At 40.9% G+C, this 26,302-nt stretch overlaps 1 protein-coding gene across 1 annotated transcript; it reads right to left on the minus strand.

Moving 5' to 3' along the window:
* On the minus strand, positions 1 to 25,326 carry SRP72 (signal recognition particle 72). The gene is given in 21 exon segments (XM_042447694.1): positions 1 to 273; positions 1,025 to 1,184; positions 2,433 to 2,470; positions 2,704 to 2,841; positions 3,497 to 3,574; positions 9,744 to 9,929; positions 10,551 to 10,697; positions 12,278 to 12,353; positions 12,808 to 12,819; positions 12,944 to 13,000; positions 13,003 to 13,015; positions 14,462 to 14,590; positions 16,684 to 16,815; positions 17,207 to 17,264; positions 17,354 to 17,478; positions 18,249 to 18,280; positions 18,806 to 18,917; positions 21,259 to 21,402; positions 22,847 to 22,970; positions 23,529 to 23,649; positions 25,145 to 25,326. Coding segments are annotated over 21 exon segments (2,196 nt in total). The 5' UTR covers positions 25,278 to 25,326; the 3' UTR covers positions 1 to 92.
* Between the last annotated feature and the right edge of the window lie 976 nt (positions 25,327 to 26,302).

Consider the following 26,302-nt stretch of genomic DNA (forward strand, 5'->3'; position numbering starts at 1 on the left):
TTGTTTTTCTTCAACTTTTATTAGGCCCTTAGCATTCACAACTGGCAGAAAAAGAAAAGATAACTGCAAACTGAACAGCCTGCTTGTTGTGATTACCAGCCTCCTTTCCCACTTTTCTTTTTTTTCTGCTGCTGTTTCTTCTTGGTTGCTGCGGCACCAACAGGTTTTTGATGCCTTGGTGGTATCATGTTGGTTGTTGAAGCAGATGGGACTGCTGTAACAGTGCCAGGTCTTGGGGAAGTAGGTGGGCTGCTTGCCGTTTTGCTGGCATCCCTGCAGACAGGGTGACATAAGCAAGACTACAATCACAAAGATCCAAATGAACAGTATATTATTAGTTCTCCATTCACCCAGCCTCTGGCCCAGCACTGAAGACCTGTTCCTCTGTATGATGCACAAATATCACATATGAATTCTAGTCTTGCTAGCAAAATATACATAAGCAGTGAACTTAGTTAATGAATGGGCTACAGTTAATAGATCTTCTGCAAGTACTCAAGTCAAGATACCTATTTATTTATCAAAATATTTTTAAATAAAAAGGCAATGACCTCATGTATATGCCTTTCATAACTGACATCTACAAACCATTCATAAATAAAATAGCTGACAAGTTGTTGTTTTTGAGAATCTGTCCCTGAAATCAAAGACCTATCAAGTAGTTGCTCAATAAACCTGAGTTCAGAATGTTTACACCTGTCAGAAACACCTCCAGATATCAGGATAAAATGAAAGAACATCCACCAAACAGTGGGAAGGTACAAGGAACAGTTGTGATGGCTTATTGCTCCTTCTTCTATGTCACAATTGATCCTTTGCTCTGGAGCTATAGCTAGATTCCCTTCAACATTTTCCTTCCTGTGACCTCATTCAGTTTTCTAGTTTCTCTGCCTTTTCTCACAGATTGTGCCCAATAATCATTTCCCCCTACTGGAACATCACTACCTTTTGATTCCCTTTTCATTGCCCTGGGATACTGGAAGGACTGGAAATAAAGCTTGCAAGGTTGGACACAATTACTCACAATTCAGAGGATGCTGCTGTCATTGCACCCTGGGTTCCTTTCCCAATCTGGTCCTTCTTCTTGCCCTTCTTCCTACCACGGTAGTAGGAGCGTTCCCTCATTGGAAGCCAGCGCTCAGGGTCAGGGGTCACATTAGGGTCATAGTTCTTTGGCAGTTTTCCTAAAGTAGTATTTGGCAGGGGATAGTCATTTGCGTAGCCTGATTCAAGAACAGCTACATGGTAGATAAACTCCTACTTGCCGAAAGTTGCTATCAGGTGCAATCAGCTCTCTCACTGGGTACATGCTATATCATATACTGTTTTTATCTGTATGTTCTTAAACGTTCCTTTCAGCAATAAATATTTTGTTGTTGTAATTGACATATAGTTGGTCTTCCATATCCACAGATTCAACCATCCAAGGAGTGGAGATATTAAAAATGTATATAAATTCCAAAAAGCAAGCTTTGATTTTATCCCCTTTTATAAGGGACACCATTCTACCATGCCATTGTATTTAATGGGACTCAAGCATCCATGGATTTTGGTATCTATGGGGGATCCTGGAACCAAACCCATGGATACCAAGCACCCATTGTACTGTACAGTGGACCCTTGTTATACGCTGGGGTTTGGTTCCAAGATCCCCCGTGTATAACAAAATCCGTGTATGCTCAAGTCCCATTAAATATAATGACATAGCAAAATGGTGTCCCTAATAAAAAATGGAAAATCAAGGTAAATTTATATTTTTTGGGAACATTTTCAAACCGTGTATGCTTGAATCCGTGTATAAAAAATCCGTGTATAAGAAGGGCCGACTGTACTAGGATGAAACATTGGCTTATGGAGAACTGATTTTACAGCCGCCTCTCCATTTTCCTGGGGGATCCGTTCCAGATCCCCCCACCCTGCAAAAACAGAAATCCGCCCTATTGGCTTGAATGGCAGCATGCACTCGCACACACTCCATTTTAAGTCCTTTTGTTTGCCCCTCACGAGTAAGGGAGAGACGCTGATTCAAAGTCCTCACAAACGGAGGGACAACTGTACTTATAAGACCAGAGTCCTCTTAAAAGTCTATGAAAAACAAGAAAGTTATGAGTTACCTCCCCAGAGATCCTTGGACCAACAAGATCCTTATGGACATTCACAAATAGGACCTAAGGCAACATCCTTCTCTTGCTAATTCCCCCAGCAAATGGCAGTCAGAAGCAAAGTACTAGAGCTATTCCAAATAAGCTATCATGTAAGTCACTCTATTGCCAAGAATTTCTAGCATGCTAAAAAAATCAGCTCAGCTTCAACCTGAGTCCCTTTTAAAAATCCTCTCCTATACTGGCAGTCTTTAGATTCTCTTCGCTAATTTCCCCAAGAGTACCTTTTGACTGCAAACTAAGAACAACTAATGGCAACATAACACTCACCCTTCTTTTTCTTCTTTTTCTTCTTGACATCCCCTTGGCTAAAAAGAAATAAAGTGAAATAATCACGTATGAAAATTTACTTCAGACAAAATCCAACAGAATAAACAGAACTACCAGGTGCCAGGGAAGAAATCTGGGAACTATGTTTTAGTGTCAGGGAGAAAATGCTGCAGCAATTTGTAATTATAGAGCAGGTTTATTTTTGATTACTGAGCTGGACTTCTTCACATCATTATTTCGTGGGATGAGCAAGCATTAAAAATAACTCTACCCTTGTTCTTTTTGCTGGTTCTCAGTCACAGGTTTCACTCCTTTCTTCCGAATGTATGTAGCCCCATGAGAGTTTTCAAGTGCATCGACATCTACTTTCAAAGACATTGCATCTGAGGGGGGCAGGTGTTTGCTAAGACTATTGCAAGTGAGGAGTTTAGGAACAACAATACACATGCATTAAGTAAATTAGAACAAAAGGAGGATTTTTCTGAAGGATATAACATGAACAGACAAAAACAAAGAGTTTGAAGGCAGGAGACCTGAAGAATTCTGTGGTGCATGAGACGGTATGTAGGATGGAGTGATGTTTACATCTATCTTCAGGGATAGGACAGGGCACAAGCCTGAGCTTCTAAAAAGAAAGTGAGGTACTTGGTGTAAACATCTTGGAACCAAAATTATTTGTATCTGCATTCAGTTGAAAACAAGATCACTTAACCACCTCTACTGACCTTCCCCTGCAGTGCCCAGCTGGAGTTGTGTATGATATGAATTGAACATGTGTCCTGTGAGACAATGATGAGGTTCAAAAGGCGTGTTCTGCATCCAACATGAAATATAAGTCCTAAGACATGCCCCCAAATTCTCTGAAATGCATGAGAATACTGACAGGCACTTGGAGTTTCTTCATTATTCAATATAGCACTGTACTCTACAGAAACAGAAATCAACTCTGAAAAACCTAAAATATTGCATATATATGCATATTTTAGGGAGCAGTCAAAGAATGCCTCCTAGTTCCATCTCCTTTAATCACATAATGGATTAATTAGCCACGTAATGAAGGATACACTTTAGCTTTCTCAGCATCAACCAGGGAGTAGGCAGAAATGAGCTGGGCCAAGGTATGGACATCATCTGGATTTTGCCTATAAAAATAAAAAGGTAGAATAGTTACATAACCCCTTTGAGAGAAAGCAGATAACTCAGGGCCCAAACCGACAAGCCAAAATAAAGCTGCTTCAGGTCACTTTGGAGGTATGCTGTTTAAATGGCACATGTATCTTAAGAGTCCAGAAGCTTCACCAAAGCTGCACCCCAGTCTTTAGGAATGCCCTCCCTGTGTTTCGGGGAGGGCATTCACCATTTGTACAGTGGAATAAAGATATTAATAGGTTTATTTGGGGGGGGGGAGGAAGAAACCGCGGGTCCGATTTAAAACTATGCAGGATGATGTGAGGCATGGGGGTATGGGACTTCCGAATTTAAAAATATACTACTACGCCTGCTGTTTCAAGTGGTTGGTAGATTGGTTCAAATTGGAGGATAGACATGCCTTAAATTTGGAACTGGCCGGGACATTATTTGGGACACATGCTTATCTTTTTTATGGTAAGGTTAAAGCTAACAATGTTTTTTACATCATTTTGTCAGGAAAGCCCTCATGAAAGTTTGTCTTAAGTTCAAACCGTTAATATATTCGAAGCTACCAATGTGGGTTTCGATAAATGAGGCTTTCCATAGAAATGATGAAATATGCCCAGGCCGATGGATTATCTATAGAGATATTTTAGTGGTTGATAAGAGGACTAATGTGCTGTCTATAAAGTCACAGGAGGATTTAGAAAAAGAAGGTTTGTGCATGAATTGGTTTCTGTACCGTCAAATTAAAGAAAGATTTATTTTGGATCTTAAAACTACTAACATAGAACCGATAACACTTGAATTTGACAACATAATCTTTGCGAAAAATGTCAGGAAAATTTCTAAATTTTATAACTTTTTGTTGAGATTAGAAATGCACGAGGAATCGGTGAAACTGTCAATGGTAAAATGGGCACAATATTTAGGTGAATCTTTGCCTTTAGCCCAATGGGAGAAAACCTGGTGTAGCCGACTAAAATACATAGTGTGTATAGCAGTTAAGGAAAATTATTACAAAATGCAAAACAGGTGGCATCTTACTCCCCTGAAACTTTCCAAAATTTATAAAAATCAGAACCCAAATTGTTGGAAATGTGGGAAAGAACGGGGCTCCTTTATACATATGTGGTGGCATTGTGAATGTGCCAAGAAATATTGGATACAGATACATACTAAAATGCAGTTGATAACGAATTGTAAATTTAAGTTTGAACCAAAAATGTTTTTATTGAATATGATTTTGGATTGTAAACTAGTAAATATGCATGGGAAACTGTTATATTATATGATTTCAGCTGCCAGAATGGTCTACGCTTCTCACTGGAAAGGGGCCACTCAGCCCACATGGAAGGATTGGATTGTGAAACTCTTAAGACTTTATGGAAATGGACAAACTTACTTGTCATGTTAAAAACCTCGACTGGGAGAAGTCTAAAAATGTATGGAACCCTTTAGTGTCATTTATTAAAACTGAAGATATAACCTCCAACTGTTTTTGGTAACTTCGTAGTTTTTTGAAGTTTAATTATAATTTAAAATATGTTGTTGCGAGGTTAAGAACTATGCACGAAATATATACATAAGGAAAAAGCGAGTTAATTTGACGATTTGATTCTCCTTTCCTATTCTTTATTTAAAGAAAGGAGGAGAACTTAACCGGCAAGGTGAGAAAGTAATTTCTTGGTTATATGAAAGTATTAATGACAATATCGTGGCTCAAAAAGGTCTTAATGATTCTCTAGGAAGTTTTCTTTTTTGTTTGTTTGCTCTCGTGTGGATGATGTTATTGTTATGATATGTGTAGTGTATATGTTAATATGGATGTAATGTGTATATTTTCTTTATTGTATATGACCACACACTCAGAAAGGAGAGATGTAGTAGTGATGGGCGACTGATCCTGAATTTGCTGGAAGGCAAACTTCGCCAAATCCTCAAGGTCTAGCAAATTCCTCATTGCCTGGAAGACAATTTCATGGTCCAAAGGGTGAAGAGGCAACAATGATGCAGCTATTTTGGATCTGTCCTAACCAACAGGGATGACCTAGTTAATGGAGTGCAAGTGGTGTGGGATCCTTAGGTGGGAGTGATCATTTACTCCTGGAGCTTGTAGAAAGGAGAAGCCAGGCATAGTCAGACATGCATTCTAGACTTTAGGAAATCGGATTTTAATAAACTTAGAAAAATACGGGTGATGATCCCATGGTATCCCAAGATTGCTGGAAGCCCAGATGAAAACAGGGTGAATTGTTATTAAAATAATATATCTCACAGAACATTCTAAAACATCTTTATCAAAACAGAAACTCCAAAAGTAAAAAATAACTATAATCCCAACAGTACACAACTTACTGCCAATCTGTAAGTAATTATCCCCTAAACCAAACTTACAAATGAAGCTTCTTAATGCACTGCCATTTTTCACAAGGAGATAATTTCCACCTAAGGACTGTAATGAGTAACACCAATGCAAATGATTGTGTACCACAGGTCCATATGCATCAAGTAAGCACACATATTATCTGTGGCACAGAACAAAACTAAAAAAACCCTTCACAATGTTATGTTGCATTGGCTCTGAGCAACTGACCTCAGATCAAGCTGAGTAGGACGGATCCACCAAAATGGGGCATCTGGACTTAATAAAGTGGAATAGGACAGCTACTAATTTAAAAAAAAATCCAGCCTGAGCAGTAACAACACAAAGGCCACAGGAGGCAAAAAGGATGCTTGTTTGTATTTAAATCCAGTAGATTTTAAACTGAAATATAGGACCAAGGCATGAAGGGAAACAGTCAAATGGTAAGCATGTATAAAGGCAGGGCACGAAGGAGGATAAACACGACTGATGGGAATAAAGAATGAAATCTTTTTTTGGAGATGAGACAATGTGAGGCTCTGTAACCGACTGACAGCAGAAGCTAAGGGAAATAGAGAATTACAATGACCAGTCATATATGAAGAATTTCGTATATGCCTGAAAATATCTGTTGCAATCAAGATATAAAGGAATCCTGCAGCACCTCCTAGATGGAAAAAAGACCTTTCTTATCTAGCATGAACTATTTCATCAAATGTGTCAATGGAATCAATGAAAACTTATGCTAGTAATTTCTTTTTAGTCAGTTAGGTCCAAAACACATGCAGAAATAATTTGGTTTGAGACCACTTTAAACTGCCCTGGTTCAATGCTAGAGAATTGTGGAAACTGTAGTTTTGTAAGACATTAGCCTTCACTGTCAGAGCATTCTGGTGCCCACAACAAACTACAATTCCCAGGATTCCCTAGCACTGAGCCAGGGCAGTTTAAAGCAATCTCAAACTGGATTATTTCTGCAGTGTGGTTGGACCTTAGTCTCAAAAGTGCTAGCAGATTCCTTTGTATCTTTTTCTGCTGGAACAGATTAACATGGCTGCATCTTAAAATTTCTTTAAGAAAGTGAGAGAGCCCACTCAAGCTTGTTCACATTTTAGCTTCCAGGAAAGCGTTACTTCCCAAGCTCCTCCAGGTCACTGAGGCTTTCCTTCTTTCGGCCATGCTTAAGCTTGAAATTGTGCAGCTTCCCTGATAAGTGACAAATGGAACGGGAGACTTGTGGCTGAAATTTTAAAGAGGGGACAAAGTGTTCTGTCAAGCACCATACAAATCAGAAAATCTGGGTATTTATAAGGTTTCTACACACCGAAGTTCCCCGTATTTTCTCTCTTGTTTTTAAAGCAATTAAATATGCAGATCATCTCCTCTGCAGATTAACTGGTAGAATTAATCACCCTTAGTGTAGGATGATTGGAAAGGAGACAAGGCCTAAACAGTAAATTGTGCAGAGATACAACTGATAGCCTCGCTGGATACTGGCTCACATGAAAAATTTAATACGTTTATGTCAGTGCAGTAACAATTCTGTCACGATTCTCAATAGGAAATTACTGTTACTAGATAACTAAACATAGAATAGGCCAGCAAATTAAAATGATCATACATTTCAACATTACATATATAAAGGATTATGTACCGAAAACCATGACTGATATGTCCTCCCTTGTAGTTAGTGTTATGCTGCATGCGCACGTGTGTGTAATACAAATTTAAAACAAAACCTAAACCCACACACTGTACATACTGTCCCACGTCATTGCAGCAACACACTATACTTGCTGAACTGTTGATACCCATTCAATAGCTTGTGCCAAGACTCTCTATGGCACTATCAATATCTTCTTCATGGCTATACATTGTTACCAGTTGCTGACACCTGTAAACCATTAAAATCAGAAATATATGACTATTCGAAAGATACATTTATTGAATAACAATACAGTAAGCAATAAAAACTGGGCAAACATTTTCTTTTTGGTTTAATAGTAACTTTTCTACTTCAACTTGAATCTTAGATCAAATTTAAAGACAACTAATTAAGCATTAAAAAACCCACAACATACAAAGAATCTATATATTATTGTTATTGTTAATTATTATTTTTATTTTGTAATCCCACTCTTTTGCAAGAACCTGGACCCAGAGTGCTCACAATATTAAAAGAACAGCACAATTAAAACAAGGAAGTGGTACATTAAATAGAATTACATTGTTACAATATTAAAAATAGATTACTTAGTAAAAATTAATAATATATTCTACAACAAACTCTATTTAATCCATTCCACAAACACTCAGCAATGAAATCAAGGGATAGTATTCTGAAATAAAGTAATCTTGAGTATTACCAGAAAAAGCGTACAGCCTAAATTCTGGTTTTGGTCCTAAAGAGAAATAAAGTCAAGGATCACTTAGTAATAAATAACTTACTGGTAACATTGAATCCTTTGATTCAGTTATTTACTCATACTCTAGTTGGGACCACAGTAACACAGGAGTAGTAATAACACACAACCAACTCTATATTAAAGACTAATTATTCTCACCAGGAAAATGTATATTTCCCCCTATGTGCTCAAGTGATTCTAATTAACAAGTCAAACGGGTTCATGGCAGCATCTATAGTTTTTTGTGGGATTTTTTAGGCTAGTGAACAATATCTAGAAGAGCTATCCTGATATTTCGCCAGCAGCTGTGGCGGGCTCTCGAGAATGTTGGCATGAAAGACGGTGGGGTATTAGACTGTTTGGTTGAGAGAGCAATTTACATGTTTGATCTGTGTAGTTTCTGTTCTTGAATGGTAGAACCTCAGGGTGTAATTTAATTAATGACTACTCTTTGCTGGGAATCCCCTCACCCTAATGGTTTTCAGTTGCTGTCGTTGCAAATGAAAAACCAACGCAGGTGTGAGTGGATTCCCATGCAGACCAGCAGAAAGCGTTCCTCTTTTTTGAGACTGGCAAAAGACTGGCTCTTCTGTCGCCAAAGCGGTGGCTTTGTGGCACTCCTGCAGTGTGTGGTGAACAAATACTGTGGCTGCTGGAGTGCAGCAAAACTGTCCGCCCGTGTAGGGCAGCTTCACCTGGCTTCCTGCCAGCTGTGGGGCATGCTTCATCAAAACAACAAACGCCCCAAGCCAGCATGAAGCCACCTCAAGGATGGACCGTCTGTTTTGTGCCCCTACATGACTCATGGACCCGTTAAAAACAACAGGTGCTGAATCTTAGTATTTTAATAATTTCATAATTTAATAGCCCAGTTGGCAATGTATTGACCGAACTAAATAATGCCTATTCATTTCCTAAAATAGGACGTTTAAAAAAAACTTTTTTCTATGGTGATTAAAAGCAAATGAAAATGAAATGAAAAGTAGTTTTAAATCATTTTTTTTATTAGTATACATCTGATGTTCTGTCCTTGTAAAATTGTAGGGCAGATGCTCATATTCGTGTTCTAAGCCAGATCATTGTCGTAGGGAACTAGACTCTGTGTGTCATGGAGGCCAGCAAGACTGACTGAATGCAGTTACCATTCCATTGAGAATGGTAACCTATCTATCTACTTGCAGTGGCAATGTTTTCAAACTGCTAGGTTGGCAGAAGCTGGTGACTAGTGACGAGGTGCTCACCCCAAGCATGCAGCACTACTAGGCCCTCGAACTTCCAGCTTTCCAATCTTTTGATCATCAGAACTCTGGCGTCTTAAACCACTAGTTTATTCCACCACAGTTCCATTATATATACTTGTTCATGAATATGTGTTAACAATGAATAGCTCACAGGGGTCGGCAAACCTACGGCGCGCAGGCCGGATGCAGCCCAAACAGAGGCTTTCCATCAGCTGGCCCCTGGCTGCTCCTGCCGCAACGCCGACAGTTGCGGCTTTTTCGCCGCTCTGTGGAACCAGCCATTTTGGGTGAAAAAATGGCGGCAAAAATCGTCGCGCGACATCCCAGAGATCGCACGTAGAATTTCACAGACAACCTTTGTGGCAAAAAATAAGATGAAAGCACAAAGTCTCACACTACTTCCTTTTGTTTGCCCGCCATTTTTTTCGCACAAAATGGCCGGCGATCGCCAGGCTCAGGGTTTTCCGACAGCGGCATGCAGGCCCCTGGGAGGCCGTGTGCCGTCACGGTGGCCCTCCAGGAAGGGCTCCTGCGATTGGCAATGGGCCTCTGGAGGCCTGTTTGCCTTCAACTGGGGTCCTCCAGGAGGGCTCCTCAGACTGCAATGGGCCGTCTGGGAGGCCCGTTGCCGATTCACTGGGGCCCTCCAGGAGGGCTCCGAACGGTGGGCAAGCGGGCCCCCTGTGAAGGTCCGTTTGCCGTTCGCTTGTGGGCCCACTCCAGGAGGGCTCTCGATCGCTGGCAGTCGGGCCCCTGGGAGGCCTGTTTGCCTGTCCAGGGTGCACTCCAGGAGGGTCGTCCGTACGGTGGCACAGGCCTCTGGTGAGGCCCAGTGCCTTCACTGGGGGTCCTCCAGTAGGGGCTCCGGATGTTGCGCAGTGGGCCTCTGGGAGGCCCGCTGCCTTATTTGCCTCTGAGCCCTCGCATGGAGGTGCTCCATGTCAGCAGCAGCGGGCCGTCCCGAAGGCGCCATTGCCTTTCACTGGTGTTCCTCCAAGAGTGGCTTTCGGTCAGCGGCAAGCGGGCACTGGCGTTCAGGGGCCGTTCGAAGAGCGTGCGTGGTGTGGGAGGGCCTCCATCACGGTGGTCCCGCCGGTCTGGTTCCCTTGGCCTCTGAGAGGGCCTGGGGGCCCCGTCAGAGGGCCAGCAAAGAGAGGAGTGGCCTGCCCGGGGTGGGTGGGTGTGTGTGTGTGGAAGCTCCACCCACAGAGGGGTGGAGGCGCTCACCCGACCGGCATGGCGGGCCCCACCACCCGGGGGGTGGAAGCTCCACCCCCTGCTTCCGGCCCACCCAGATTGTCCCTGAGGGGCAGCCACACCCGGCCCCCCCCGGCTCAAAAAAGGTTGCCCGTACCCCTGAACATAGCCAATCCTTTTTTATTCTTAAAGTTGAATCATAATGGAAATACAGTTTGGCCCTCCTGGTTTTTATGGGGGATTCATTCTCCCCAAATGAAAATGGAGACTCATACGCTTATGTTCAAGCTCCACGGGCTTGAATGGAGGCATGCCCCCATGTCGTCGTGTGCGATTGCAAACAAACAACGGAGGGTTCGCCCCGTCCGCAATAATTTCAAGTCCATTAGGATGGGTGACTGGTATTCCACTTCAATTAATGATGTATTTTATGTTGGAAAAATAGGTGTGTGTAATGGAAGAAGAAAGGAAGAGCAGAAGAAAGGAAGCCGTGGAGTATTTATAACACAATCATAAAAGTCATTAAAAACAATGATAATTAAAACAAGTTATAGATAAGATCAGAATATTTGGGCTTTCTTTGGTGGAAAGAATTTGGCTATATCAGTACCATTGCGTTTAGACCAATATCGAACATTCACTTAAAAGATTCATGAGAAGCAGAATTCTTCGTGTTGTCAACTTAATACACCTTTAAAACTTAAATTAGACTTATAGATTTAGATCAGCATTACAAATGCCAATATGAGAGAGCTCAGATATTTGATCCATAAGGTTGTTGCATGAGGCAATCACACAACCTGAATAAACATCTCCAAAGATGAGCATTTCTTTACAAGCCAACCTAAACAAAGATACAAATGTTAACTAAACTAGTTTCGTAATTTAGTCATAGGAGTCATAATGTGTAGACAAAGGGGTTGGCAACTATGGCCTGCAGGCCGCATACCGGCTGGGCGAGGCTTGGGACCAGCCCCTAGCCCGGTCTGTGCAGCATGATTGCCGCCCCTGCCGCAGCTTCCTCCACGCCCGCGCTCTGGGTTGCAATTTTGAGTTCGGCCCCCCAGTTGTCTGAAGGACAGCAACCCAGCCCTACCATCTCAAAAAGGTTGCCTAACCCCTCGATGTAGAATAAAAGCTTATGAGACAACAGGCTGCATACTACACTGCAAGAAATAAGTTCAGTCTGACACCACTTCAATCAATCAATAGGTTAATGTGATTAGCCCGTATGGTCATCGCAAGTATTTGACACAACTTGAACTGCCACAAGCTCAATGCTATGGGAATGTGTGGGAATTGTAGTTTTTGTAAAAACAGTTTTCTGTGAGAAGAGAATTGTAAACCCACACAACAAACTACATTCTTAGAATTTCAATAGCACTGAGGCCATGTAGGTAAAGCGGTATCAAGGTGGATGATATTCTGCAGTGCAGATGCAGCCACAGAAGGTTTAAGAAAAACTCAAGAGGTGGTCATAGATGTTTAGATTTAAGTTACACTCACCATGTTCCTGGGCTTAGTGCCGTAGCTCGTTCGTATAGTCCGTCAAGAGTCATGCATGCTTTGTGGTGACGCTTGCCTTTGTGAAAGAGAACAAAATGGGTATTATCAGATGATTTTTCACTAGTTTTTGTAACAAGTATATCAGTTCTCTAATCTAGGAACTTCTTTGTTTCTCTTAGACAGGGAGAGAGACACAAGATCAAATAAAACCTTCAAAAAGTTTTGCATGTGTGCCGTCAATTCCTAACAGCAACGAATTATTCACAAGAAATATCAGCATTTATTTACAAGAAAGAAAGAAAGAAAAGAGAGAGAGAGATAGAGAGAGAGAGGAGAAAGAAAGAAAGAAAGAAAGAAGAAAGACATTCCTTACACTTATGGCTGCAAAAATGTGCTTGGACGAATGTGAGCAGTTCTGCAGAAGCCCAAGATGGCTGAATAAGAATTCCAGTCATCCTATATTAAAACTTTAAAGCCCATATAGTGCCTTTACCCTCCAGATGAAGGCCAAGTCACAGGCATGCTCTTACCTAATCCTTTCTCTGAAGAAAAAAGCAAAAGCAAAAAACAAACTAAGAATGTGTTTGGCAGAAATGTCAAAACAGTATAAGGACCTGCGCTGACTGTACACAAGGTTTCCTTTCACATACAACTGGGCTACAGTACCTTTAGCAACTTTCAGCTGTGCCATGGTCAGTTTAATCTCGGCTGCCTTCTCAGGGTGCTGACAGCGAACTCCTGGAGGACAAAAAAGGAACACAAATAAACATTTTAATTGGTTCACTTACTGCAGCTTAAGGAAAGATTCAAACAAAAGATTTAGCCACAGAGACTGGAAAAATGATTTTTGTAGAACTGTGTAAGGATAATGAACACTTAATTTCAAAGGTTTATACAATCCCCTTTGAAACTATAGAGATGGAAGATGAATCTGCACAAGAGTATAAGATCAGCTGAGCAACAAATTTAGAATGTAATGTGTCAAATTGGTATATGGGAAAAATATGGTCCAAAGACGTAAATGTATTAGTAGCATTGAAAAGAAAAATATATATGGATGTATAAATATCTAACCCCAAATAATTGTGACAATGTCTAGGAAATTTCAAATAGATCTGTGGTTGTCAAGACGTTATATATACATATACATACATCATACATACATACATATATATAGATATATAGTGTTTTTTCTGGATTGAAGGGTCAGAGCCTTTTTGCTTTAGTGAATGTTGTGCTTAGTTTTTTAGTTAGTGTTAAAAGGTTTTTAGTAGGAGGTATTATTGTGGGGGTGTGTGTGTGTGTGTATATATATCTTCATTCGTTTCTTTTTTACCTCTTCTGTTTCTTTTTATATTTTTCTTTCTTAAGGTTTATGATACTGGTTATGAACTAGACGGTGTTAAAATTAATAAACATATAATAAAAACAAAAACCAAGGTACACAAATCAAGAACCTTTCAATCAGGATCAGATACACAATTTATATTGCTATTGCTCTGTATTATTTTATATCATCTGAACTCTCTGTACCAGGTGAATATACTCTAACCATATGCATTTTCAAGGGTTGGCAGACACTTCTAGCAAGCAATTAGAATAAATTAAAGGTCTCTTGACAATATTCCTGTGTAAGACAACATTTAACTGTGGTAAAACATCACTCCTCTCCCACCCACATTACAGAAGCTAATTAAACTGTAAATGCTGCTCTGGCATTATTGTCAACTATGGCTGATTCAGTCTCCAAGCACGTCATCATAAAGTAAAGCTGATAATGATTTTTAAAACCTACTGCAGAAATAGTGCTGCAGCATACCTAGTTCTGAAAATGAACACAAAAGTGGAATGCAAGCATGAGACAAGGAGTGAAAAAAAAGGGAGTATAAGGTGTGTGGGAGAAATCCAGCAACATTATGTCTGCCCTGGAATACCTGGATTTAAACCAGGATTAAGGCAACACATCATCATTAGAAATATGGTAATTATGATTAATCATCACACTTATTAATAAGGCCAAAAGATAACAGAAAATGGAAAAGTATCTGATGTCAGAGAGGAAAATGAGTGGAAAATCATTGAGATAATCTACATGGATGCAATTATTCAAAGAAGGTTCACAGTGATAACTAAAAGTTGTGAAATTTTCTTTGAGAAAATCTCAAGCAAGCAACTGCAGCCTACCTGTAACAACTCTATTGCTTTGGTATGCTGTTTCTCTCGACACAACTGAGCTGCCTGGATTAGCACAGGGAGGAGGTGTTCAGGGCTTTGTGACTGTAAACTTGATGACAGTTTGCGGCACTGATCTGCCTGAAGAACAAGAGGAACAAGGAGGAGGAAAGTTAAAATACACATTCTGTAGAAAGAAGGCAGACTGTAGAAATGGCAGGCTAAAAACAACTGTGTTGAGCATTAAAGCCTGTTGCTGCTCCCCCCGCCAAAGAAAAGACACTCCCTTTTTTTATACAAATACTGTACTAAACAATTTGATTAATTTTATGGGGACTTCCTATTGTAATGTTCAGAAACAGCTTACTAAAAATTTGATCCTCAGATGGCCTCTGCTGTAATCAATTATCTTCAAACTATGTACTGATAACCCACCAAATGACTTTCAAATTCGGAAATCTTGGGAAGTTTTTTTGGAAACTTATCAACGAGATAGTAAATTCACCCAGAATGCCATCATATTTCTGCTCCAAATTTCTGGGTGAATTTCAGAAAGGCCTAATATCTCCTGAAAACAAAGTCAGAATGGCAACCCCCATTTTCCCAATAAGATCACTACCTAATGTTTGTGGGACCATGCAAGACTGTGGGAACAAGGGATCAAGGTGATCCTGGTGAAACAGATTTATAGTCTTCAAGTAAGAGATTATCTATATTTATAACCTTTATTTATGAAGCGCTGTAAATTTACACAGCGCTGTACATGCAATCTTTTTAGTTAGACGGTTCCCTGCGCTCGGGCTTACAATCTAAAAAGACATGACACAGAAGGAGAAGGGAGTGGTGGAGGGAAAGGGTAAGAGGTCCTAGCAACATGTCACCTGCCACATCATTCTCCAGCCCCCAAATGTACTCCTGAATGAGTCAAGGCAGAAACTGAAACTCTTTTAAATGAGAACAAGAAACACAGTCTGTAACAGAACAAGAAACACAGCCCTCCCTCCAGACCATCTACCTTGGTCCAGGCCTTGGAGGTAGAGAGGAACTGCTGGACCTCTTACCCTTTCCCTCCACCACTCCCTTCTCCTTCTGTGTCATGTCTTTTTAGATTGTAAGCCCGAGCGCAGGGAACCGTCTAACTAAAAAGATTGCATGTACAGCGCTGTGTAAATTTACAGCGCTTCATAAATAAAGGTTAATAATAATAATAACAACAACAACAACAACAACAACAGCAACAACAACAACTGTCGGCGATGCTTTGATCTGGATTTCCTGCATGGCAGGGGGTTGGACTGGATGGCCCTTGCGGTCTCTTCCAACTCTATGATTCTATGATTCTAGAAGTGCTATTGTTCCTTGAAACAAATCATGCAGGCCCACCTGGTTATGTATTTATTGCCACTGTGTCAAATTCAGCAGCAATAGGATGTGGCTCCTGGTAGATTTTAGGAAGGCAAATTGGCCCTGTGATCTCAGAAGCTCCCCATTCTATACATTAAGAGAATCCTAAGCTACCACCTTCCAAACACTTCAAAAATGGGAGGTGGCAAGGAGTAACCACCTTGTGATCTCGCTCTTGCCTTTTTAAACAGAAGTACAGGGCTCCCCCGGGTTACGAAATTAATTCGTTCCGCGGCGCCATTCATAACCCGAAAAGCATTCGCAAGCCGAAGCCCCATAGGCGCTAATAGCGAAAGCCGCGATTTGGTGCGAAAAAGCGCCGAAAAGCACCAAAAATTTTTTCGTAACCTGAAATAATCTTCGTAACCCGGAACAGTTATTTCCTATGGGATTTTTTCGTATCCCGGAAATTTCGTAACACGGCGCATTCATATCCCGGGGTACCAGTGTACTAGTCTGGCAGATAACTGAAGTTTGTTTTTACTGGGGAGGGGACATGTGTACGTGATGTGCATCTTCAAGTCATTTCCAATTTATAGCAAACCTATCATGGGGTTTTCTTGGGATAATTTGTTCAGAGAAGGTTTGCCATTGCCTTCCCCTGAGGCTGAGAGCATGGGACTTACCCAAGGTCACCCAGTGGGTTTCATGGCTGAGCTGGGAATTGAACCCTGGTCTTTGGAATCATAGCCCAATGTTTAAACCACTATGCCACATGGCTCTTTATTTCTGAAATCGCATATCTTTAGCAGGTATGTTCATTGTGAAAAGAGCAGTTTGATTCTAAGCTCAGGTAAGTCATGGATCATATGAAACTAGCATAACATTACCTGGTTAGTGTACATAGCCAGCAAAGCTTTATTAAATTCTATTGCTTGGAGCTGTTTCTTGGACAGTTTATGCTCAACACCTTCTGCATTGGTCAGCTTCACCTTTTTCTTTGAATCAAAAACATTTTGGTCCTGTGGAAGGTAAAACAGTGTATCAGCACAAGGCTACACTGACATGATCTTTGTTACAGTCCTTACAAGATTTTTGCTATGGTACATTCTTTACATGTACAGTCAGCCTTCCTGATCCAAGGATTCAAGCATCCATGACTTGAAAATATTCAAGAAATATATAAATTCCAAAAAGCAAACCTTCATTTTGCCATTTTATATAAGGGACACCATTTTACTATGCCATTGTATTTAGTGGGACTTGAGTATCCACAAATTTTGGTATCCATGGGAGTTTCCGGAACCAAAGGCCCACTGTACGCCTTTTGCAACTGAGGTTAAAATGCTTATACAGTTTGAGGTAATATTAGTTTACAAACACAGTGGAGGAATTACTAGGATAAATGTGTACCTTATTAATAGTAATGATGTTATTGGCAATGACAGCAAGCAAGCCCACGTCTGTTGGCCTGTAGAGAACAGGATACATGTACATTTGTAAATTATTGTTGATTTGAAAAGAGGTTTACAACCATTATCAATTCAGAGAAGCACTTACTTCAGTTTGATTATCTGATTGTATAACTGCAGAGCTTCCTCTGTGTGACCTTGAAGCTGAAAAATGTAAGCCATCTGGCCATGAATAATGGCCAGTTCTGCGTCAATGTCTTCTTCAGTCACATCCTAAGAGAAAACAAAGAAATATTAACATTCTGTCCTGGACAATGTGTTTCATGTTTGAGTAACTGGCTTCTAACAAAATTGAAAACAATAATTCTGATTAAACCCACAGAGAACTATTCTGCTGGTTCCACTTATCTCAATGGGAGTGTTATGTAAGTATTTATATTAAAATCAATGAGTTTAAAAAGTGCTTCACCTTGCTGTATCCTGACCAATACAAATTTATTTAATTACTTACTTACTAACTAACTATTCTTTGTCCTGACATGGGACCCAAGGCAGCTTACAACAAGATTAAAGCCAGATGGAGCTTTAAAACTTACTATTCAAAAGTTAAAATACAATTGAACAAGCTACCATATTAAAATCCCATTAATTAAAAAAATAAAATATCATTTAAAATACAATAAAGACAAAAATACAGACCCATCCCCCCCAAAAGACCCATAAATACAAACAATTAGATGTTTTAACAATTAGATGGCTTTAAGCCATGAATAAAAGTTGTAGATTTTCTTCCTGTTAGTATGAGCAGTGCACTTGCTACCATGTCTACCTAGCCTAAGTCTTCACTGTCACATCTGTGGTGAAGGCATTTTTGTGAACAAGACAAAGTGCTAATTAAGAAGTCCTGAATTTGAGCACCTTGTGGAAAAGCAAGCAGCTATAATATAACCTGAGTGTACCCAAACAGTTAGCACAGACAATGCAAATGTTCAAGTTAACTTAACACAGGAAATCTATTTCTCATTGTATCCATAACAGCTTACCGAGTCTTCTGCGAGAGACTGACGACATAAATCTGCAGGGAAATGTGATATATTAACTTTAGTAGAGATAGGAATCACCAACAGTGAGACTACTAACAGATGCAGTAGTGCTTGCATTTCAAACAGTTATTAAAAATAGAAAATATATTCAATTTAGAAAATACATCCCAAGAGATAGAAACAAAAAATATCCAGCTAAAAAACTGTACAAAACATTGACCCACACAATAACTTTTAGATAATGGCTTATTGCCATGTGCAGATATTGCCAAGGCTAATATAATAAGACAGCACCATATAATTTTGTAGTCTCAAATCATCATTCTCCATGTCTAAGACCTAATTTATCCTCATTATCTTTTATTAGGTTATTGACCAGTAAAAATATACTTGAACAGATTCATCAAGATGCCTAGAACACAGACATAAGAAGCCTCTCCTCTTTTGAACTTCCCTGCTGAATTTTTCTAAAACAACCAGACACCACTGATTCCTTCCATAAAGCAGTGGGCAAACGTACACAGTTCACTCTTACAATTCAATCTTCTGTCCATTACCTTCTGCTTTCTGAAGGCTTTTCATTGCTTCATTGAGTTTGCCTTGTCCTATCAAAGCACAAGCAGCATTGTAACACAGCTCATAAGTGGCTTCCTGAAGTCCTAGATCTTCCTGGACAAAGCAAAAATTCCTGTGTTTATTATGACAAACCTGGTGTATAACTACATGAACCATATCACCAAAAAAATTTCCTTTTAAAACAAAAATTAAGATGGCTAGACACACAGTAAACTATTTTTCCAAAAGACGCTGTCACATGAGGATGCAATGAATGTTAAAACCTCATAATCCACGAGTGGGGAAACATGTCAACATTAAGGACACATACCAACACTAGTCTACAAGTCTTCTTTCTATTTGCAAGAAAGAGCACTATGAAAGCAAATCACATTATTCTAAAATTTCAAATTTCTTTCTTATATTGGCTATGATGATATGTTAAGCCCTCAGCAGACATCAGTAACATCAACATGTTCTCCTGTCAGATAAGTTTCTTCACATATTTTAATACATAATTTAAAGTATATTGTTTTAAGAATTTCTCATGATTCTATAAAAATAAATACAAGGCACTAAACAGAATAGCGATATTTAAAAATTATGAAAATTTGCAATTAAACTACAAGCAAAATGAAATTCACAACCAATGTAACCCAATCAATAACCATTATCAGAATTTAACAAACCATACCTTTAAAAATTACTGAAAGAGGCAATCTTTACCTATATGCCAAGAAGTTAGCAAACATAGGATAAACCAAATTTCTGTAGTTCCACAACAGAAAAAGACCTGCTCATTGTGCCAGCCTGTTGTACCATTCATGTTGTGTACATAGCAGAGTGGAAGAGTGAAGCAGCATATGAGGAGATGAATTTAAGTATTGGACTACTTCATATAGATGGAGGGAATTCATAAAAGAAAATAATCCCAAACTGATAAGGCTTTAAAAGTCAAACTATCATTCTCACTCCTGAGCTCAGAAACAAATTTGCATCCATTTAGATACTATAATATTTGGGCTCTATAGTTGGATTTTCCAGCTGCATTTAACATTCTGGATCCATCCAGTCAAGTTTCCAAACTGCTTCAAAGTGCTTTCAACCCCACAAAGACCACATACTGTATATACTCAGGTGTAAGTCTAGAAATCCGAGTTAAAAAATTGATCCCAAAAACCTGGGTCAAACCTATTCACGGGTCAATGCAAGTGCTGTACCTTAACTCAAAATAGGAACCATCTCCCTGAGTGGCAAAAGGTAAGTGCTAAATCCATCACAGGAGAACCTAAAAGAACCACCAACCTCTACTCTCTCCACTGTTGTGCCACTTCTGGCCTTTTTGAATGCTTGGACAGGAAAACAGCAGCATTCTTTGGCATCATTTTCATTTCCTTCATTTGTTACATCCATTGTTGCATGCCCCTAATTTTTACCCTCAACCTATATATGGATCCTATCAAAAGGTATAATTTTGGCCCCAAAACTTGTCCTCGACTTATAAATGAGGTCTACTATATAAATGGGTCAAGTATATACGGTAATAGTAATCAAACCTGGAGGTGACTATGCTTGTGTATAATTCCATTTAATTCATAATCTTGAGCAGAACTGTTAAAAGCATCTTATAAGCCCTAAATGGTCTGAGACCCCAATACCTGGAGGAACTTATATACTGTATCTACCCAAACATGGAGATCTGGTAGAAGGACCCTGCTCTGTGTCCCACGGGATGCAATGCAGAAACTCTGCTGTGGTATCCATATCGTGGAATGCCCTCCCCTTGGAGGTTTGATTGGCGATGATGTTGACTTCATTTCAGCACCAAGCTAAAATTTGTCTCTGTATCAAAACCTTTGGAGTCTAAGGAGCTTGGCTTGAATCCTTTAAACTACTTAATATATTTTAGGCTGTTTAAAATTGCTTTTCTCTGTATGTTACCCTTGGGATAAAGGGCACATAAGTATTTAAATAAAGAAAGACTAGAGAACCTCAAGCTAAAATAGTCAGAAAATACTCATTTCTAACTGTATTTAATGACTATGGTCTGTTACAGACTGCCAAAATAAAGCCGCTTCGGGTCTCTTTGGAGGTATGCTATTTAAATGATGCATGCATCCTAAGAATCCGGAAGCTGCACCAAAGCTGCACTCCAGTGCTTAGGAATGGAGAGTGGCTTTGGTGCGACCTCCGGACTCTTAGGACCCATGCATCATTTAAATAGCATACCTACAAAGAGACCCGAAGCAGCTTTATTTTGGCAGTCTGTAACAGGCCTATGAATTTGCTTTTTAAGCCATAAAATAGAGCAGATTAGCAAAACAGATTAGCAAACCTATCATTATATTTTGTTATAGTACCCAACCAATTCATATGTTACAGTGTCACAGCAAGGAGGGGAGAAGATAGGACATACACATACAAGTATATATACCACCACCACAAACTTACTTACTGGCACCACTTTTTCCCAGGTGCTCTGTGCAGCAACAACTGCAGAAAGATTTGTCTTCCGTTCTTCTTCATAGTCATCCTGGGAGTTGCGGATAAGATCCCGGTATACAGCTAGGCAGTCATCATAACGCTCTAATCTATACAGCTAAAAGAGAACAACTACGTAGCAGTTCAAGAAATAAGAGTACAGTATTCAAAACTAGCACCGCAAAATACAATGCTAATGATGCTTTCACAGTAATCTTTATTCTAAATTTGTATAGCAATGGATTATACAGTGCTCCCGCGTTATACGCGGATGTGCTATACACAGTTTGAGCTTATGCACAAAGCTGTGTAGAGCCGCATGGGGTGCAAGTCCCATTCGAATGAATGGGGTGCGAGCCCATGGCACGCGCCGCCGCATGCATGAGCCCCATTCACTTGAATGGGCTCGAGCATACGCGCAATTTGGCTTACGTGGGGGGCGCCCCAGAACAGATCCCCGGGTAAGCCAAGGGTGCACTGTAGATTTAAAGAAATGAAGCAGCTTGCTTGAGTCCTCAGTGAGTTCATGGCACAGCTATTTAAAACCAACGACTTCCAGCTCATGCAGATAGCCATTATGTTACATCAGCTTTCTATAAGTACTATTCTTGGAAAATACAGTTCATGTCTAGTATGGGTTTTTTTTTAATTAATACAGCTACCTGCTTTAGATGAATAAATATTTTAATATCAATTTTAAAAGAATTACAAAATTGCAAACCAATAGCCAGTAAGGAAAACCACAGAATAAGCTAGACATCAAGATGTAGTGTTCATAGGTCAAAATGTCAAGTATTATTTACAGTCATCCCTCCTGATTTACGGACTTGGAGTCCACGGTCTCGATTATTCATGGACGGCAAATGGGGAGGGACAAAATGGCTTTTGCGTGCAGGGGCGCACCATCATTCAAATCAATGGGACTTGGTTATGGGCAATTTTCCAGATTCATGGGGGAGGGGGTCTGGAATGGATCCCCACAAATCAGGAGGGACGAATGTATTATGAAACATATGTAAACCTAATCCCCAGATAGCATGGCCACTCCCATGCTAGAAGTTATAAACCCCCCCCCCAAAAAAAAAGTCAACAGCAACCTACAACTTTAGATCCTTTATCGATGAACCATCAAGGTTATACTGAATACAGGAAACAAAACATAAACTTTAAATGTGTAAACTGCATAGGCTTGTTCATTTCCTTTTCTTAGCAGCAGCTCTGAAATGAAAAACATTTAAGGACTGACGACTTGCTCTGAGATAGTAACTATGATTAATAAAGATATGTTATAGGCTAATTTGTAGTCTTGTATTGAATCAGGCTAGAAAGTGGGAAATGCACTTCATGTATCAGAAAGAGCCTTTTTCAACCCTGTTAACTACAGTTTTCTACCTGGAGGTATAGAATTTGGGACCTTTTGTTTAAAGTGGAGACATTCTGCCACAGAGCTATGGTCTCTCTCCTTTTTGTGACAGCTGAAGGAAACTGAAGCATCGCATCAAGTTTCTAAAAACCAAGACATAATGAATTACATACAGAAGAGTTTTCAAGTTAGTAATTACCACTTGTCCATAGAGCTCTTTTAGTTTATTTGTTTGCTGGCTGACTCCTTCAATTGTCTTCAGGGCATTTTCAATTCTGTTCAACCTGTATTCACAATAAGCCTTCTCAAAGGCTATCAAATCACTGCAACACATAAAGCAGAAGTGGGATATAATTTCTCAGTATCCATTCCAAAAAATATTAGTACTTGCAAGTCTTGTTCCTTGTTATTGAACAGTTTGGAGCATGGCATTACACTCATAAGACTAAACAGAGGAGATGCACAGAAGGAAGAAGGAAACATTTTAACCTTTGGATTTTCCAGTATACTTGGTAGGCTTACAGAGATGCAATGCCTTACTCAGTTGATATTATTTTTCACTGCATTGCTATTACATGAAGAATATTACATAGCCTATTTTCTAATAAAATTAGAAAACTATTTTGATAAATACACATGTACATGACATATATAAGTAAATCTTAAGAGCATGCTAGGGTACTCTCATATGTCCCGAACTGTTAGCATGCTTCAAGATATATATTAAGGCAGGGGGAAATTAAAGTTAGTTGTAATCCAATAAAAAAAGAAATCTGGAGTAAAAATTCTGAACTCCACGCTTTTCACTAGGTATTTTTCATATTGTTTTGTCCGGTTGCTGTCTGACCCAACCAAGTTGTTCTATAATCATCAAAGCTTACCTGGTTAGTACTTTGGTGTGGGTGTGAATCACGCTGAGGGCTTCCTTAAAATTTCCATTCTGAATAAGACACACCACTTTGCAGTGGAGAGCAGTCACATCATCCTTGCTGATTTGTAATACTACAAAAAACAAATTCAGTGCAATAATCTATTATAAAAGCTTATTACCAATGTCTTACAAAACTTCAGCCTTCCCCAATTTGGTGCCCTCCAGATGTTTGAGACCTCAACTTCTATCGTCACTGGTAATGCTGACAGCAGCTGCTGGTGGAAGGCACTAGGTTCAGGCAAATGCAGTCCTGGAAATGCAGGAGTGACTTGGATTCTTATTAAGGGTTCCTTAAAGAGAAATTGAATTTTTTCTAACATTATATCATATTAGAAAGACAGGCCAGTCACATTTCCTTAACATTCCTTTGCAATGCATAGCTATGGAAAAATGATGAATGCAATCCAGGACATAGTTAAAGACTACATTGTTTAGAGAAGCATTCCCAGAGGCGAGCCCCTCTCTGACCCAGGAAGCCTCCTTTCAACCATCTAAGTCTCTCTTTCTCAACTTCAGAGGAAGGCAAAGGCAAAAGCAAAACCCCCTCCAAATGAGAAAGCCCTATGACAGGGCCACCGTAGGGTCACCATGAGCCACTGCCAAGCTCTGAGGCTGAAAGAGTGTGACTTGCCACTTGACAATGGGTTTCCATGGCTGAGTTTTTAACCCTGGTGTCCAGGGTCCCCATTCCAAGGTTCAAGCCATAACGCCTGGCTGGCTGTCCACAAACGCATCAAAAGAGGTGCGGGAATCCCACCGCCCTCCAGACGTTGCAGCTGTTAGTAGCGGGGGGGGGGGGGGCATTTCATGTTTTTGTATGTTTACTTATGGTGCAACCCCGCCTCAATCCGTGGGGAGAGGTGCGTGTGGAAGAAGGGTTAAAGTCCAGAACTTTACTTACGCTCAGGAGCTGAAGTGCTGAAACGTACTGAGAGCAAAGGTCGATATCCTAGGTCATGTCAAGTTCTCTGTTTAGGAATGTGAACCATTTCAAAATGTGGGATTTTTTGGCTCTGTGGCCATGTTCCAGAAGAGCTTATTCCTGACGTTTTGCCAGCATCTGTGTCTGGCATCCTCAGAGAATGGCATCTTCGCCTTCACAGATGCTGGAAAAACCTCTTCCAGAACATGGCCACAGAGCCCCAAAGACCCACAAAAAGCTATGGATGCCGGCCATGAAAGCCTCCAGCTTCACAATTTCCTAATTTAGGATTCTAACCCAAATGAAAGGAACAGTTTGGGGACAGTGAAACAACCCATACGGATAAAAGAGTGACTGATGGCTGACCCACTATTACTGTGATGATGATGAGGCTTTATTTATTTATACAGCACTGTGGATTTACACGGCGCTGTACATACAAGCCATGAAAAAGATACAACGGAGGACGTGGCCCAAGGAAAAAGGCGAGCCACTCATAAAAGCGTAAGCGCCATGTTTCTGGGTCAGGCTCGAGATGGAGGACGTTCGGGGTTCTTCCTGGATAGAAGGCCGACGTGGAGGGCGCGTCCGGGAAATGGAGGACGCGTCCGGGGAAAAGGGGGCACCCTCTGAGGCTCACTCACTCTTATTGACGGACTTGAGGGCGCGGCCGAAGTCCCCGTTCTGCCCGCTGCGACTGACTTCGCTCCACAGAGAAGCCACCGAAGCCGACCCTGCCGCCACAGACCCACTTCCGCTCCCCGAGCCGGCCGCCATCTTGGCAGGAGCAATAGAGAGAGGCTGACGGTGACCTCCCGACCCGGAAGTGGATCTGCGGAGTCGGCCAATCAGCGGCCCATCGTCGTGTACAAGAAGAGCCTCGGCTCTATGGCGCGAGCCGAACGGAGTGCCTCCGGCAATCGGTGCGCATGCGCAACCAAAGAGTCCAGCCCAGAGCGTCGCCACAAAAGGGGGCTGGAAGCGCCTCTATGAGCTCGGCAACCTTTGCGCATGCGCAACCAGAGAGTCGGTCCCAGAGCGTCGCCACGAAAGAGTGGTGGGAGCGCCTCCATTGTCGTGGCAATCCCTGCGCATGCGCAATCTGAGAGTCGTGTTTGGCGCGAGGAGAGTTTTCTTGAGGCTGCATCTGGACTGCAGAAATAATCCACTTTGACTCCGCTTTAACTGCCCTGGCTCAATGCTAGGGAATCCTGGGAATTGTAGGTTGTTATGGCTCCAGAGTTCTTTCTGACAGAGAAGGCTAAATGTCTCACAAAACCACAGTTCCCAGAATCCCCTGGCATTGAGCAAGAGCAGTGAAAACGGTTTCAAACTTGATTATTTGTGCAGTACAGATGTAGCCTCGGTCGTCGTCGTCGTCCGCGGAGCCTGGTCCAAAGCACACTGCAGAGATAATCCAGTTTGAGGCTGCTTTAACTGCTCTGGTTCAATGCTAGGGAATTCTGGGAACTGTGGTTTTATGAGACATTTAGCCACCTCTGTCAGAAAATGTTTGTGGGGAGCCCACCCCAAGCATGGACTCTTTTGCCCCCAAAATACCATTGAACCATTATTGTGTGCCTGGAAGTCATTGCCAACTTATGTCGACCCAAAAGCAAACCTATAACTGTCATCTTTCGGCCGTTGGGGGAGAGAGCAGGCCGGCCCAGCGTCATCAGGGGCTGGCCTGAATACAAAGCGCCCTCCCTCCATAACTGTCATCTTTCGGCCGTTGGGGGAGAGAGCAGGCCGGCCCAGCGTCATCAGGGGCTGGCCTGAAGACTGAGTGCCCTCCCTCCATA

Source organism: Sceloporus undulatus, chromosome 2, assembly GCF_019175285.1.
Source record: "Sceloporus undulatus isolate JIND9_A2432 ecotype Alabama chromosome 2, SceUnd_v1.1, whole genome shotgun sequence".
Lineage (NCBI taxonomy): Eukaryota > Metazoa > Chordata > Lepidosauria > Squamata > Phrynosomatidae > Sceloporus > Sceloporus undulatus.